The following is a 17,845-nucleotide window of genomic DNA, read 5'->3' as shown; positions in this document are numbered from 1 at the left end:
AGGTTAAAAAAAAAAAAGTAGTTAGCTCCCACCTCACATATGAGCATCGTTGTCATGCATAGTGCTTCTACTCTCCCATCTTTTATCTTTGTACCATAGTTCCTGGACCTTTCCTTTAACAGCCTGACTGCAGAGGCCATTTGTGATCTGGGGATTCTGCCACACCTCCGTGTCCTGCTCCTCACAGGCAATGGGCTCACTTCCCTGCCACTCAATTTGGCTGTCACAGAACAGTAAGTTCTACATTCTAAGGTCCATGCCACGTGTTCCCTCATGAACCTTTGGGTGCAAGTTATGCAAAGAAATAGCCCAGAGCAGCTCAGAAGTGCTATAAAGACAGGCTGTAAGTGCTCAAAGCAGGGAAAATGCTACTGACTGAAGTTCCTAAGAAAGACAGTCATGGAAGCAGGGACCCAAAGAATGACTAGGCCTCAGATGGGTGGCCTCACACTCTTCTATGCTATTAGGAGACGTTTAGGTATCTAACAAGTCCCTTTCCCTACCTCTGATTGGTCATGGGTAAATTGTGGACATTGCTCTTGCCAGACTTTTCCCCTTCACAAACCTACTATGCTTTGTATGTTACCATTTTGCACCTTTGTTCAGGCCATGCTTTCTGACCAGAATGTACCAGTCCTTTCTCTGTTCGTAATAATGCCATATACATAGTGCTTACTATGTGCCAGACATGGTTCTCAGCACATATACATATTAACTCATTTGATCCTCACAACAATCCTATGAAATAGGTGTCCTATTATTATCCCTCTTTTATAGATGAGGAAATTGAGGCACAGATATGTTAAATAACTGCTAATAAGTGGCTGAGTCAGAATTTAAGCATGGTCTAGAGACCATGCTTATGGCCATTATGTTCTTTTCTTATGTAGATTCTGCATGTATTCCAAGGGTCTGCTCAGGCCCTCCTCCTTTCCTTACCAGAAGGCTTCCCTGACTGTTTTAGACCATACTTCTTCCTCCCTTCTCTAAGTGTCTGTTGAATTTAATGTTTTCCTTCTTACTTTAGAACTTAGTACATTCTATTGTGACTTACACCTCATAAATATACATAAATATGTGTATAATAGATAAATGGATGATATACATATAGACTCCCAAATAGATTGTGAGCACTGTGAGGGCAGAGGCCCTGTCTTACTTATCTTTGATCTGAAGCATCTGGATGATGATCTAGTGCTTTTGCACAAGAAGGTATTCAGTGGATGTTAACCAATTTAGAGATGGTGAAGGTGAAAGTCAGGGTGATAATGTTTATTGTGATGATGGTAGATGTGATGGAGATTACAGAGATGAAAGTGGTTGGTTAGTTTCTCAAGGGGTTAGGACAATGATAGTGATCATTATATTAGGGATTTCATTAGGCTCCTTTTGTTTGCAAGTGACAGAAATAAACTCAAACTAGCTTAAACAAAAAGGGAATTTATTGGCTCATGTACCTGTAAGTCCTAAGGTGAGTGCTGGATTCACTTATGGCTGGATACAGGTGTGATCTTTTTTTCCCTCAGTGTTGGCTTCATCTTAACCAGTTTTTCTTTATGACCAGACACGTATCAGTCAGGAATATAAAAACCACTTGAGGTATTGCAAATGGAGAGTAGTTCATTGTTTTTAGTGGGGAGAGATAACAGGTGGCATTTCATTATGGAAAATTCCAAACACACATAGAAGCAGACTCAATGGCAAAATGAACCTCCATTTACCCATCACCCAGCAATTATTGTCTGACAGTTCTGAGGTCATAGCCAATCATGTTTCACCTATATCCCCACCACACCCAACCTTAGATTATTCTTAAGAAAAATCTCAAATGTATCCAGCCATAAATGAATATAGCAGATTCATGTGGTTTCATCTGTAAATAATCCAGTGTACAGTTCTAAAAGATAAGGACGCTTGAAAAAAACCAGAGTACCTTTATTACACCTAAATATTAGCAATAATAAATGGAGGGAATTGGTTACATAGGTGGTGGAAGGGCTGGAAGAGCACAATGGAGAAGAGGGGTATGGAAAGAGCAAAAAGGAAGAAGGTTGATACTCAAGAGATCAGAAGCTGTTCACACTGCTGGACTGGGGCCTACAAGCCTATCCCTGCTGCTGGGCTTTAATTTTTTTTTCAATGTTTGTTTATTTTTGAGAGAGAGAGAGAATATGAGTGGGGGAAGGGGCAGAGAGAGAGAGAGACAGAATCCAAAGCAGGCTCCAGGCTCTGTGCTGTCAGCACAGAGCCCGACATGACCTGAGCTGCAGTCGGGCACTTAACCGACCGAGCCACCCAGGCGCCCCATCCTTGCTGCTGGGCTTTTAGGTCTAAAAGTTGTAAAAGTGCTATAGTTGTAGATCTGCTGCAGATGTGCTGCCTCAGGGCTGGAACCTCTGCCAGCACAGATGTTGCTGTTAGAACCACCTGTTGTTGTACTGCTGCTACCAGCAAGCTGTCAGGAACCAAATAAGATAGTTGCTGTTCCACCTGTTTTGGTCTTCCAGTCTCACCAATCCCTCCCTTGGCAGTATCTCACTGGAAGCCAGTTGGGAAGGTGACCTGGGAAGCGTAGTTTAAGGGTGGCTCTGGCCCCTTACAATACATAGCAGAACACAGAGGAAAGGAATAAAGGTTAAGAGCAAATAGGCAGATGACTGGTGTCACCCACCCCTTGGAAACCCAACATCTACTCTCCTCCTTCTCTCCAAATTTAATTTTCATATAACAGTAGCAACCACAGTATACCTTCAGCTTACATGAAGGAATTTTTTTCCTCTTAGTGAGGACACTTTTACCCTCTTCTCTAAAAGGATGAGACATAGTTCCATCACTCACCATATCCATCTCTGGATGATATTACTCTGTCTTCTAAAGCAGTCACAGTGCCACCTGAATATTTTATAACCTAAAAACTAAGCTGCAGAGTCATTCACCACTAGCAGTTTATACACATGCACACACACATGCACGCACGTACGCACACATGCACGCACACAGCAAGCTAGAAAGAAAATATACACATTTGCTATAATGTTCTTTTCTTAATTGGTCAGGAGGCCATAGTACATATTTATGAATCCTTATTCCATCACCTATTTAATGTCCCCTTCTTCCTTATCCAGCATCTTGGCTGTTTGGACTCTTTAACTGGTGTAGTATCCCAAACATTCATTCCTGAAGGATCAAAGTTATTAATGCTTTTTTTATTGGGTTGTAGTCTTCTATTAATGCTTTTTAAAATTGTGGTAACATACATATAACATAAAATTTACCATCCTAACCATTTTCAAATGTGCAGTGGTGTTCACTTAAGTATGTTCACATCATTGTCCTATCCCCACCACCATCTGTCTTCAAAACTCTTTTCATCTTGCGGAAATTCCATTTACTTTGACTAATGGAGAGGACACTTCCAAGAGGAACACCTTGTAACTCCCTGTATTCTAATCATATTCTGTCCTCATGGTATAACAGCGATCATACCTACTTTTGATAATCAGTATCAATCACTCAGCCAATATAGTAAACTCCTTGTTTCCTGCCTGTTGGTTTAGTGGAATGAGGAACCCAAGTGGCCAGCAGCAATCTCAGCTTCTAGTTAAGAGAAACTGTTCTTTGTGTCCCTGTAAAAGCATTCCTCCCTAGGCAACTAAGATTCTACTTGCAGGAATGGAGGCAACAATTCTGGAAGTGGATAACTGTAAGAGGATCTGTTCTCATTTCCTTCCATTAATTGCTAGATCCTATGTTCTAGTTATGAAAAAAAAATAGCATCATTATTGGTTGCTGGTTTATATGATACTCCTTCCTGTAAGTCAGAGTGCCCACTTCACAGGGGGTGGTCTCCTAGCTGGTGCAATCAATGAGTTGTTAAAAAACAAAAAAAAAACCTATTTTACCTTTTAGATCAGCTACTTCTACATCATGAGGTACATGGTAAAAAAAGTGAGTTACATGTTTACAAACTCATTATTGTACTCATTTGCTATCACATGTGTTCCATGGTTAGAAGCAATTGTATGTGAGGCACCAGGATAATGAATAAGGCATTCTGTAATTCTCCAGATGGTGATGCTGGAAGAATATTGTGGTCAGGGAATGCAAATCCGTGTCCAAAGTACGTATTTATTCCAGTAAACAAAACAAATTACTGCTCCTTTTATGAAGGAAGGTGCCCACAGTCATCTTTCCACTAGATGGCTGGCTAATTCTTTCAGAAATGGTGCCATGTTAGGGGCTTAACGTTGGCTTCTGCTGTTGGCATCTTAGGTACTCAGCAGGGATGATGACCAGATCTGCTTTGGTGAGGGGATGTGTGTAGCCTCCATGCCTGTGCTAAGGGCATTTTGCAAGTACTGGGGTATCCAAGGAGAGAGACCCAACTGACTTTGTGAAATGGGTCATCTTGTCCACTTGATCATTGAGTCTCCTCTGAGTGGATCATCTTTGGGAAACATTAACATGGGATACAAATAATCCTCAAACTCTCTGTCCATTCTGAGAGGTCCATTCACATAATTGCCCCTTAGACCTCTCTGTCAGCAGTTTCACAGTATTTTTTCCAAGCTTTGACTATTCAGCTAAACCATCAGCCACTGCCCATGAATCAGCATAAACCAAGCAAATAGATATATTGCCCTAAGTTTTACCTCTTGGGAGGGTTCCTCTTCCCCTGTCTTTCAGAGACACCCCCCTGTAAAGTTGTAATACTGCAATAGTCTTTCTTTAGTGTCAGAATGTCATGCACAATCATTTGTAAACCCAGCTGGGGGCTCTCTCCTACATTAACTGCTCATAGACTCTTAGTTGTGGGTTGATGGAGAGGTAATAGTACAGCAGGAGTAGGCATCATTGGAACCAAAGCCATATTCATTCACGCAATTTTTCCAGACTTGCTTGAGCCGGATCTCACATATTACTTCACTTGATGAGGGAATTCTGTGACACATTCAGTTCATGATGAGCCACTCAGGTCACATGGCCACTCAGTGTTCCTGTGACCAGGTGTTCAGTCTTTACCAACATGGGGCAGTAAGGCAGAAACTGTTTTTCAAAAGGAAAATAGTTGTTCACAGAATCAGCATAACTTTGCTCAAAAATGATTCTGCAGTTGACACCTATAAAAGGCTCCATTCATAGAGAGGCCACATAACTTCTCATCCAAACCAGGATATATTTGAGAGGGAAAAGGGACACTATTAATTATTTTGGGATAACAGGTAAAAACTCAAACTGTTCTTGAAAACCAGGATGTACTGTATAGCACACCTTTTTGCCTTAGACACTTAGAGCATAGTTAGACCTATTGAGTCATATTGCCCAATGCCATTGGCCAAGGACATAATGCCCAGAGAACAATTCATGCAGTTGGACCTGTTGCAGAGCCTTGTTTTGCTCTGAGCCTCACACAAAACTGGCATCCTCATGGGATACTCAGTAAGGGTTAGATTGGCACAGGTGTTTTATGCATCACTTCCAAAGTCCGAAAAGGTCAACAAAGCTTTGTGCCTTTTTCATAAGTAACAGGTGGTGCAAGGTGAAGGATTATGTCTTTCACGTTGGAGGTATATCCCAACATGTTCCAGATACCTGGACAACAAGAAAATTAATGAAGGTAGTAGTTCCTTGAATTGGAGGTGGGGGTTCCCTCCATCCTTTGACACACATGCATCTTACTAAATCATCTAGAATATTTGCAACTTACTGCCCATCAGGTCCAATCAACATGATGTTTTGTGGAATACCAAAATAGATTGGTGGTAGATGTAATAGATTATGGTAAACATAAAGAGTTGATGTTGCCCTGGGAGAAGAGGACAAAGATGTACTGTTATCCCAGTCAGACAAAAGCAGACTGTTTCTGGTAGTTCTTGTTGTTTGGTAAGGAGAGGGCAATATTTGATAGGTCCTTAGCTGAATCCCAAGCACCAGGGGCTGTGGTGATGTGCTACAGTAAGAAGAGTCCACATGTGGAACAGCAGCTAAAATTGGAGTCACCACTTGATTAAGCCTGCAGTAAGCTATAGTCATTCTTCATGACCTGTCTTCTACATAAGACAAACAAGTTTAACAGGAATATCATAAGACTCAGTATCCTTTTACCTTTCTTGTCTTTAGTGATGACAGTAATCTCTGTAGTTACCTCAGGGATGTGGAATAACTTTAGGTTTACTGTTCTAGAAGCAAAATTCCTCAGGCTTCAATCTGTCCTTGCCTTATATAATAGCTCTCACTTTGTTGGTCAGTAAACAAATGTGGTTATTCTGTTGGTTGCTTAGTATGTCTATTCTAATTATACATTCAAAAAATAACTATATATTCAGGAACTGGGGAGATAACCACCATGTAAGTTGATGACTTCACTGGGTTCATTCACAGGCTAAATTTCCATTCTTCCACCTGACCTTTGTAATTCCCTACTTTGAATGATAGACCACCATGCCTTTCATATCCCCAGATATTAACACCAATTTGCAGATATTGTCTGGTAATCCTTGAAAGACCTAATTTAGGACTGTCAGAATTTTCTGCAGTGTTGATAGTGTTCTATATCTGCATTGTTCAATATGGTAGCCACTAGTCATGTTGAGCACTTGAAATATGATCATTGTGACTGAAAAACTGAATTTTTACTTTTATCTAAGTCTAATTAGTTTTAATTTAAAGGTAAATAATCAGGAAACTATATGAGACGCCATGACCTCTGGGCAACTCAAATAATTTTTTTCTCACCAACTCTAGACTTTTTTTATATATATAATTCATGCTTAATTATCTGAAGCTAGTCTTCAGTCTCTGCAAGGACCACACTGTTTCTAGTTCACACTTGCTCCTAGGATTTAGTCCTTCAATGTCCTAATTTAAGGTAGGGGCAGTTTATCAGGGCTTCCCTTCTGTGGCATACCCTGGAATCTAATTTTTGGCCTCTAGACTAGCATAGTTGTTAGAATCTCTGCTCAGCATCTCAACCTCTCTGCCACTTCTGGAGTCAGCAGATAGCCCTAGGGAAAAAGAGACCCCAAATTTTACAAGATCCCCTTTGAGTTTCCTTCTTTTTCCAAATCCGAGCCCCCTAAATCTTCACAGGTTGTTAGTTCCCACATGCCTTAAAGAAATTTGTTTTGTTTTGTTTTTTTTAAGTAGGCTCCATGTTCAACATGGGGCTTGAACTCACAACCCTGAGATCAAGAGTCACATGCTCTACTAACTGAGCCAGCCAGACATCCCAATTGTTTTTAATATATATATTTTGTCTGGATTTTCTAGTTCATACTCAAGGGATAGTTGGCCTACATGAGTTAGTCTGCGATACCGTAAACCTTTCCATTTATTTTGGCCAGGTGCCTAGGAACACTCAGTATGAAACCATTTTAAACTAAATTAAACTAGCTGGATATTCTCTGAACCACTCTGATGATACAAATTTGGGCTGTAATTTTGCAAGAGGACCAGTCTGCCCTCCCCTTTCCTTTCTTTTCACCCCAAGGCAGTTTTCTTCTAGCTGTGGGATGAGGGGCATGGGTTTAGTGCTAGTTCCCTCTCTCCTGAGGATATATCTCTTTAGGATCCTACATTCGTGTAGGGGGTCTCCAATTACATGCCCCACCTTCTGTTTTGACAAGATCAGCAAGTGTCCTCAAGGCAAACATGGCTTCTTGTGCTTGGTTTCTGTCTCGACTTTTATATTTTGGTACTACTACTTTACTGTCTTCACATCTCTTATGTGTTTTTAAATGATGAATCTTTTGGGGCGCCTGGGTGGCTCAGGCTCAGGTCATGATCTTGCAGTTTATGACTTCGAACCCCGCATAGGGCTCTGTGCCTGGAGCCTGCTTGGAGCCTGCTTCAGATTCTATGTCTCCCTCTCTCTCTGCCCTTCCCCCTTCATGCTGTCTTTGTCTCTCTTTCTCTCTCTCTTAAAGAATAAACAAACATTTAAAAATAAAAAAAAAATAAATGAATCTTTTTCTTTTTATGTTTTATTCATCATTTTAGTTGTTTTCAGTGGGACGCCTTGTTGCATACAGTAAGGCAAGTCTCCACCACTATGTCCTTCTATTTCTTTATAAGATGGGTAAAATAAATGCACTCCTACTTACATCAGGATATCAGTTGAAATAATTGTGCTTTGAAAGCTATGAGGCTCTAAAAAACGTTGAAAAAAAAATTAAAAAAAAAAAAAATGAAAGCTATGAGGCTCCAAACAAGTATTACTGTTATTTTCTTCCCATTTGTCTTCCCACACTCAAAATGCTCTTTGGATTCCTCTTCTTCTGCCAGCCTCTTAAATGTTGATCGTCCCCAGTTTTCTACTCTCAACCCACTGTTTTTATTAATCTTTATAATCTTGATAGTTTCATCCCTCCCAAGTCTTCTTTATTTCTCTACTTCACATCCATCTTCTGAGCTATGAACCCATATCTTTTACTTATTATATCAAAGTCATCATGCATATGCCCATGCCAAGATCTCCTCCCGTGTCCCTGGCCTCAGTGATGAGCACTGCTCTCCATCAGCAGTGCAGTTGTCTGAGTGAGAAACGTGGGCATCAGCCTGAGTTCTTCCCTCCCTCACATCCACTCAGTCACCAGATGCTGTGAATTGTACTTTCTTTTTTCTAAATTTTTTTTTTCAACGTTTATTTATTTTTGGGACAGAGAGAGACAGAGTATGAACGGGGGAGGGGCAGAGAGAGAGGGAGACACAGAATCGGAAACAGGCTCCAGGCTCCGAGCCATCAGCCCAGAGCCTGACGCGGGGCTCGTGTGAATTGTACTTTCTAAATGTTTCTCAAACTTGGCCATTTCTGTTGTCCTCCTGTTCAGTCTCACTGCAGCAAATCAGCACAGCCCATGCTACTTGGGATACAGCTAAGGATCTGTCAAATGTTTCTTTCTCTTGATCACCTCCCAACACACCCACCTTACCATCAGCCAGAGGGATGTTCCTAAAATGCACATCTGATTCGATCACTGCTCTACTTGAAGTCCTTCAGCAGCTTCCCAGTGTTCAAAAGATAAACTCCATTAACATTGATCACAAGGCTTTTCATGACCTGACTCTGCTTCTCCATCCTTTCTCTTGACTTTTTTCCATTTCACCATATACCTCATTTATTTTGGACTATTTGTGTCTCCATTTCTGGATATATCACACTTCATCTCTGTCTGGGTGAGTTAGGGGCATATCTGACCTACTCGCATCATTAGCCTGTCCTATTACATGTTTTGATTGACATCTGAGACTTTGGCTCTCCCATTAAGCCTGTTCCTTTTCCCCCTTGGACCATACGTGTCATCTCTCTCAGGCTTGACCAGCACGGGGCAGAGGGGGATGGTTACCTCCTTTTTTCTAAGCACTATTTTCCTAAAAATGCCTAAAAGAGCACCAGATCTTTAGCAGCCACATCATAAGTCCTCTTTTACACAAGCGAGTTGTGAAGCCATGTCTCTCTCATCCTGGGTTGCACTGTGGGTTTTCTGTATCATAGGAGCTGATCTGACATTTTAATGGGCATTACAACTTGCTAAATTTCATCTGTTTTACTGCAGCTCTTGGTCCAGTCTGTTCTGCAATATTTTTGGCTTAATCAGAAGTCTTACAATGTAAAGTAAAAGAAATCCTCTTTCATCATGTAGATAGGGGAACTGACCAGGACCAGAGATGCTGGACACCAGGTAGAAGTCACCCAGCAAGCAAAGCAGCAGCAGCACCAGAGCCACAGCCTAGGGCTGCTGGTCCCCATGGGCACACAAATTCCCATTCCTGAATCCAATCACTGGGGCATACTCTTAGCTTCTAAAAAAATTAAGTCAAATCTGTTGTATTTTAAATGGTATTAAATTCCTTTTGGCAAGAGAAGGTATAATAAAAATAGCACCACTCTGAACAGCTGGAAACTTCAGCCTCTCCATACTGATAGACTCCTGCCACTTCAAAGAGCTCTTCTACCAAAACTGCCATGAGAAGGACTCCATTGGAGAGCCTGACACTTTCCTCTGCAGCCTCGCTTCTTGTCCTCCTTACCCACCTACTGACTGCCCCCCTGTTTTAAGACATCAGTATTAGAGACAAAATTAGGCTTTTCTATGTTATAATTAGGGTACAGCTTTTAAAAGGCAAAACACGATAACTTGTCACAAAAGACAGGACAGAGCTACCTCCTTCATTATGGAATGTAAGAGGAATTTTTCGAAGGCTTATTTTGTAGCTGTTTCACATCTCACTGGAGTGAAAAAGATTGGCCAATTAATTATAAATCAACAGAGCTGCTGTGCACCCTCCTGTAATTGCTCTCAGGTAGAGATCAAAAATTTAGTGCATGAAAGTTGGTCTTTTCAGGAGAAGAAAAGAATCACCTGTGACCTTCAAATACCATGAATTAAAGGCTTCTTTCATCCTTTGTTGAGTGTATTGAGTGTTTAATTTGGGTATATGGAGAGGAAGGAGTTGGAGGGAGAATTGAAAACATGATTTGAGTCATCTGTGTTTGTGTACTTAAAAAGGGGCACCTGGTTGGTTCAGTTGGTAGAACATGGAACTCTTGATCTTGGGGTTATAGGTTTGAACCCCACATTGGGTGTAGAGATTACCTAAAAATATAAAATCTTTTTTTTAAGTTGGAAAAAAATAAAAAAGAATTACATAAGTCTTATCCATCTGGAGGCACAAATGAGGCCACATTAACGGTAGTACCTAAAATGCCCTGACTTCCTGCCCTGCCTGTGTGATTCAGGATCTCAGCCCATTAAATTCCACTCTCAGGTGTTTCTGGGTCTCCTCAGAGAGTTTGAGTTTAAAAAGAGACTTCTCAACTCCTTACTGATATGTGCTTTTTATTAAGTTGCTTTAGAAGAGAGCCTCACTGCAGCCAGCCTACCTTACCCCACATGGTCCATGCCAAGGGGTTTGTCTTCTGGTGATCCCATAGTTACCAATTCTTAGGGTGACACAGCATACCCAGGAGTCTGACCTGACCCAAATTTGTGCAGTATTCTTTCTTCAGAATGTTTTCCCCCAACCTGGGCATGCCTTATTCACTCTGGTATTTTCCATGAGCATTACTAGTGCACCCCATCCTGCCCCAGTCAGGTCTCACTGAGTCCATCTGTGGATGTGTGCAACCTTTCTCCATACAGAAGACTGTATGTGTGAGTAGGATTTGGGGAAGGGGTCAGTTGGGGAGGGAATTACACCTTCCAGTCCCTCTCTACAGGGACCTCTGTGGGACACTAAAGAGGGTTCCCAAGGTGGTTATATCTCTTGATTGATTTCCTGTTCTCCATCTCCATTCCTATTCTCATTCCTACTTCTTGGGGATGGTGGAGTTTGTTCCCTGCCCTTGCTCATTACCCAGGATCCTTGCACTTACAGGGAGGCATCTGTAACGTCACTGACGAACAAGAGGTACATCCTGAGGTTCCCAGTGCTGGAGACACTGATGCTGGATGACAACAAGCTCTCCAGCCCCAATTGCTTTGCCAGCCTGGCCGGGCTCAGAAGGTAAAGCCACACTCCTCTCTCTGAAGGACCCCCTACCACTGCCAACCTGGCCCACACCCTGAGTGCTGCTTTGGAATCCAAAAGGCCTGAGTTGAAATCCCAGTTCCACTACTTACCTCTGCTGTGTGGTCACAGATAATCCATTTCTCCCCTCTGAGCTTTAGCTCAGCCATAAAAGTGGGGCATCAGTAGGACATTTCTGATCAAGTGACTAGATTAGAAGTGGCAAAGAGAAGGGAGGATAAAAAGAGATATTACCAGAGATAGAGTCCTGACCCCTGAGAGAGGAGACAGAAAAACAAAACAAAACAAAACAAAACAAAACCAGAATCAGAAAGATAAGAATTAACTGCTATATTCTACCTATTTGAATAATGAAAATACTGGCATTTATTTATTATTATTATTATTTTTTAAATGCTGGCATTTAAATGGTTAAGCTTTAGATCCCTGGAAAATTTATTTTGGAGTCAGTTACCATTTACTGCATGCTACTTTGTGTAGAGCCATTTACATTGTCTAATTAAACTTCACTGGAGCCTTGAAAGTTATTAACTATCATCCCCATTTTAGAGATAGGGATATTGAGTCCAGAGAGGGTAAGTCACTGGCTCCAGGTCACACAAGGAGTAAGGGTCCAAGCCTGAGTTCATGTTCTTTCCCTAAAGTTGCTAGGTAAATGCTCCTGAGGTATCATTATTGCTGTGATTCTGTATTCACTTTCCTTAATTAAAGACTGAAGAAATTAAGCCTGGACCAAAACAGGATTTTCCGGATCCCGTACCTACAGCAGGTTCAGCTCCAAGACGGGTCAGGGGACTGGGCTAGAGGCAGGGGGAGTCCCCAGAAAGTGCCCCAATCCATGCTGCAGCCCAAGTCGTGGATGTTTGAGGCCTCAGATGAACAACCGGATTATACTGTACTGCCCATGAAAAAGGATGTTGACCGGACAGGTGAGTGGTGCCCCTTATTCCAGAGACTCTAGCCCCATGGTGGGAATAAGCTACCAACAGTTTATTTTGAAAATCTGTGACTCCTTGAGGAGCTGCTGCACTGAAGCTGCTGGGCCTGGGGAGGTGGAGGTATCCCATGAATTATTTCAATGGCTTCCTAACTGATTCTCCATTAAGGTGTTTTTAAAATCCAATTAAAAGTAAATTTTTAAAAATCTCAAATAACAAGGGGCACCTGGGTGGCTCAGTTGGCTAAGCGTCCAACTCTTGATTTCAGCTCAGGTCATTATCTCAGGGTTGTGAGATCAAGCCCTGCATCAGCACAGAGCCTGCTTAAGATCCTCTCTCTCCCCCCTCTCTGCCCCTCCCCTGCTTGCTTGCATGCACGCATGCATTCTCTCTCTCTGAAATAAAATTTTAAAAAATCTCTAATAACAAGAAACTCTGAAGATAGGCTTTCCAGAGATGGCTAATTCTGGGGTACATTGATGTTCTCAAGAGATTCAGGTTCTTTCCATCCTCTTTGCTGCCATCCTTGGCCTGCTTGTTTATCTTGGTAGGTTGATTCCAATTGAGGTCTCAAGATCACTACCACAGGGCCAAGAATCATGTCCAAATGGCAATACTAGAGGCAGAAAAGAAAAGGAATGTCACCTTTATTATAAACCAAAATCTCTTTAATGCATGAGTATATTTCTGGATTATATATTCTGTTCTATTGATCTATTACTGTGCCAATACCACAGTGGGTTTTTTAAATATTTATTTTAAATTGAGAAGTAACCAACATAAAGTAAAAATATAGAAATACTGTATAGATCTTGAATTTTACATGTATATCTCCTTTTAACCACCACCCATATTACAATATAGAGCATTTCCAGCATCCCATTTTGACTTCTATCACCAAAGATAGGTTTGGCTTGATTTGAAATTTATGAATATGGAATTATACAGCATGTGCTCTTTGTGTCTGATTTATTTCACTCAACATTATGTCTGTCAGATTCGTTCATGTTGTTGCATATATTGGTAGTTCACTATTTTTCATTTCTCGTATTTTTTCCAAGTTATTTACCCTTTTTACTGTTAATAGACATTTTGGTTATTTTGAGTTTGAGGCTATTATGGATAAAACTACTATAACTTTTATATCTTTTGGTAGGCTTAAGCACCCATTGTCTGTTGAGTATATACCCAGGAATGGAATTCAAAAGTATGTTTAACATTACTTAGTACTTCTAAGTATTTTTCCAATGCAGTTGTACCAGTTTTAATCCCCATATTAATGTAAGAGAATTTCACTTCCAGTTACTCCATATCCACACAAACACTTGGTAATGTCAGTCTTTTTAATTCTACCTATTTGGGGTAGGTAGGTAGTAGTTTCTTATTGTGGCTTTAATTTGCATTATTTAATGATTTTTTTTCTTTTTTTTCTTTTAAAGACAGTGAGTGAGCTTGAGCAAGGTAAAAGAGCAGAGAGAGAGAGAGAGAGAGAGAGAGAGAGAGAGAGAGAGAGAGAGAATCTTAAGCAGGCTCCACACTCAGCGTGGAGACCAACGTGGGGATTGATCCTGTGACCCTGGGATCATGACATGAGCTGGAACTGACTGAGCAACCCAGGCACCCCAACAAGTTTTGTTTTAATTCTTGGTGTTTTCAATGTCCACCCAGACACCCCTAGTTTGCATTTCTTAAGTGACTAATGATCTTACGTACCTTTCATATGTTTATGGGTCACTTTGACCCATATCCTCTTTTGGCAGTGCCTAATAAAGTCTTTGCCTGTATTTAAATTGGGTTATATTTTTCTTGTTGGGTTATATTTTTCTTTTCTTGTTGATTTGCTTGAGTTCTTTATATATGCTGGATACAAGTTCTTTGTAGACCTAAATATTAGAAAAATATTTTCCCAGTCGGTATGTAGCCTCCTTTTTCATGTTTCTAGTGGTGAATTTTGATGAATAAAAGTTCTTTATTTTAATGAAGTTCAGTTCAATCTTTAATGGTTAGTTCTTTTTGTTTCCTTTTCAAGAATTTTTTATCTGTCTGAAACCATTAAGATATTTTCCTATATTTTCTTCTGGAAGCTTGATTATTTTAGTTTTTACATTTTGGTCTATGATCTGTCTAGAAGTTTTGTATATGATGTGAAGTAGAGTCAGTTTACTTTTTTAGATGGATATCTAATTGACTCAACAGCACTTATTGAAAAGACTATATCCTTTTCCCCACTGAGTTGTAAGAGAGGTTTTATGGTAAGGCAGGGTCTGTATGTGTCTAAAGTGCTATAGCTTTTTAATATGTTTTGAGAACTGATAGTGAAGTTCTCCAGCTATGTTGTTGCTCTTCAGAATTGCTATAACTATTATAAAGCCTTTGAATTTACATATAAATTTTAGAATCATCTTGTCAGTTTCCACACAATATCCTGCTGGGATTTTGATTAGAATTGTAGTGATCCTATAGACCAATTTGGAGCGAATTTATATTTTTACAATATTGGGCTTTTTAATTTATCAAAGTAATATATCCCACCATGTTTTAGGTCTTTTGAAATTGTTCTCATCAGTGCTTTGTAGTCTCCCCTGGTGAGATCTTGCATATCTTTCGTTAGATTTATTCCTATGTATTTGGTCTTTTTCTATGGTATTGTCATTGGTATTGCTTTTTCATATTACATTTCTGCCTGTTTGTTGCTAGTACATAGAAATTTTGAACTTGTATCCAGTAACCTTTCTAACCGGAGATTATAGGCAGAAGATATATATTCATGCAGAGTGTGCTGTAGCTCATCTTTCTAGATATGTCTCCCCAGGGAATCGCTTTTGAGCAACCATACTTGCAACAATTGCCCATCCTCTTGCTAACTCCTACTTTGTTTCTTGTATAAACTTATCCCCAAATCCTTTCCAGACACTTGTCATAGGAGAAGTTGTTTGGGCCATGTGGTGTTCTACCCCTATTATCGTTTACTTCATTTTCAGGTAAACTTTATTAGTATAATACCATTAATGTGTGGAAGAGGTCCTGTTAGCCAGGGCAGAGGTGAGTAGTGCCTGCACAGGATCCAGTCCAAGAAGATGCTTAGATTTATGGTTGAACTCAGATATTTATTGGCTCATCTCATTCTGATGGTGCCAAGAATGAAATGACTCCACAGCCTCTTCCTTACTACCATGCTGCTGGTTATTCTTAGTATCTCTTCTGGATTCACTGTCTTAATATATTCTGTTTCTACTAACATAACAGGATATTTTCAAATCCTTTGACAGAATATCATTTATATGCATTTCTTTCTTCTAACACAGTCTGATCAATACTGACCGCCTGCTCAGTAAGAGCTCTCACATGTTGCAAAGTCAGAAGGAAGGTCAACATGGCTGAAATATAGTGAGTGAGGGGCAGGATAGCAGGAGATAAGATTGGAGAAGTAGACAGGAGCCAGATCAGGCAGGACCTCAGAGGCCTGGCCAAAGAATTTGGATTTTATTCTGAGTGCACCTCACTACCTGACAGGTATCACAGCCAGCTCCTCTTCCCAGTTAGCATTAGAGATGTGAACCAATGGGAACCCCTCTGGGGGGACCCCTGCTATACACAGTGGATGAGAGACCCAGACCCCAGCCTCTCTGGGGCAATCCGTGCTCTCACCAACCTCTGTTATTTCTCTTTTGTTTCAGAGGTTGTGTTCTCATCTTACCCTGGATTTTCAACCTCTGAGGTAGGAACTGCCTGTTTTATATTTGTGCCCTTGAGTTAGAACATTAATTTTAATACACAAAAGTAAGCTAATAAAGCCATGAGAGACATTTATATATATCACACTGAAGAAGCCCATTCAGTGAACAGATACTTACTGAGTACTTAGTGTGTGCCCGGCACTGTGCTGGTCTAGAAACATATAGTGGTAGACTAGATAGTCCAGTCCCTGGCCTCACACAGCCAACAAGCTCGCTTTCACTGTTCTCAGATGTGTTGAGTAGTAATGGTTGGGGCCTCAGGTGGGCAAGCTGGCCATGAAATGAGGCTGCCACCAAGATGAAGCCTGTCGGCTCCCTAATAAGAGCCCCCAAAAGCTAGACTGATCCTTGCCAAGTATACTACCATCTGGGGTCTAATCCTTGGTGTCATAGGCTTAGATGCTTGATTTTCTTCTGGACAGAAAATTGGTTTTTCTCTCAGGGTTAGACAACTACTAACCAAGCTCATGAGGACTGATGCACTAAATATTGATGGATGCATTTACAATAAGAAGTACAACTATACATTTAGCCAACCTGCATCCTTGAAAGGCAGCTCAGTACATTCACTCCCTCCCCACAGATAAAACTGGGTGAGAAATTATATCAGTTAACAATTGGCATATAACAAACCAACCCAACAATTACTTTAAACAATAGCAATTTATTCTCACAAATGTTTGGGCTGGTTAGGTGGTTCTGCTGGTTTTTCCAGGGCTCATTCATGCAGCTGGCTGGTTCCCTGGGGCCTGGGTTCATGGACAACTGGTATGGCTTGGCATCTACATGAAGTATTTATTAAGGACTTCTTTACAACATGGTGGCCTTCGGGTTCCAAGAGAGCGAGGATGAATTGCAGGGCTCTGAAATTCAAACAGTAGCACTTCTGCCACATTCTGTTAGTCAAAGTAAGTCATAGGAATGACAGTGCAGCACAATTCTGTCTGGAGGTAGCACAGACCCCACAAGTTAAGGGCACAGTGCCCAACAGGACTGCCCTTACTTCAGATGCTAGCTGCAAGTGAGCTATTCACACTTATAACAAACTGGCTACAAATTCTGGAGTTCCCACGGCCTTTACAGGCTCAATAACTTAGTAGAACAACTCTTAGAACTCAGGAAAGCCCTATCTTTATGATTACAGTTTTACTATAAAGGGTATAAATGAGGACCAGCCAAATGAAAAGACACATAATGTGAGGTCTAGGAGGGTCCCAGAAAATGGAAATTCCCAAGCCCTATCACTGGTTTTTGTTTTGCTCTCACCCGTGACTTACCTGTCCCACTCGGTACAATTTAGAGCCTAGGAGGGCACAAAACACTTAACCTCAAGTAGGTGCTCTGCTAATGTTCACTGAATGAAAAAGTAAAATTTGAGTGACTTGCTCAAGATTACACAGTGATTAATGGAGCTTAGAACAGAATCTAGTTCACTTGAACTCAGTTATTAGCCCAGCATCTACCCTGTCATTTCCTTTGGTCCCATCCAACTTAAGGAATCAGTGAGTGATTTGTAGGCATGGTTGACCCAGTAACTTCCATTTTCTGCTTAATGAAACATGTTGATCCTGAGGCAGGCTGGGCTGTACTGAGAAACCATGACTCTGCAAGTGACCCAGATGCAACAGGCCACATTCAGGC

General features: G+C 40.9%; 1 protein-coding gene across 13 annotated transcripts in view; it reads left to right on the top strand.

The window, feature by feature from the left end:
* The window catches only part of XRRA1 (X-ray radiation resistance associated 1), a 61,569-nt gene that overhangs the window by 23,407 nt on the left and 20,317 nt on the right, over positions 1-17,845 (top strand). For 7 of the 13 annotated variants that reach the window (XM_040489338.1, XM_040489337.1, XM_040489341.1 and 4 more), the window contains 4 exons: positions 100-233; positions 11,377-11,505; positions 12,241-12,458; positions 16,145-16,185. The exons of 1 other annotated variant lie outside the window; for it this stretch is intronic. In XM_040489338.1, the coding sequence (XP_040345272.1) occupies positions 100-233; positions 11,377-11,505; positions 12,241-12,458; positions 16,145-16,185 (522 nt within the window). Of the gene's footprint in view, positions 1-99; positions 234-10,585; positions 11,506-11,534; positions 12,459-16,144; positions 16,186-17,845 lie in introns of those variants that run through there. 5 more of the 13 variants (XM_040489344.1, XM_040489345.1, XM_040489343.1 and 2 more) reach the window with 4 other exon arrangements.

This window comes from Herpailurus yagouaroundi, unplaced genomic scaffold, assembly GCF_014898765.1.
Source record: "Herpailurus yagouaroundi ecotype Mexico unplaced genomic scaffold, PumYag 180, whole genome shotgun sequence".
Lineage (NCBI taxonomy): Eukaryota > Metazoa > Chordata > Mammalia > Carnivora > Felidae > Herpailurus > Herpailurus yagouaroundi.
This window is presented reverse-complemented; position numbering and strand designations above follow the sequence as displayed.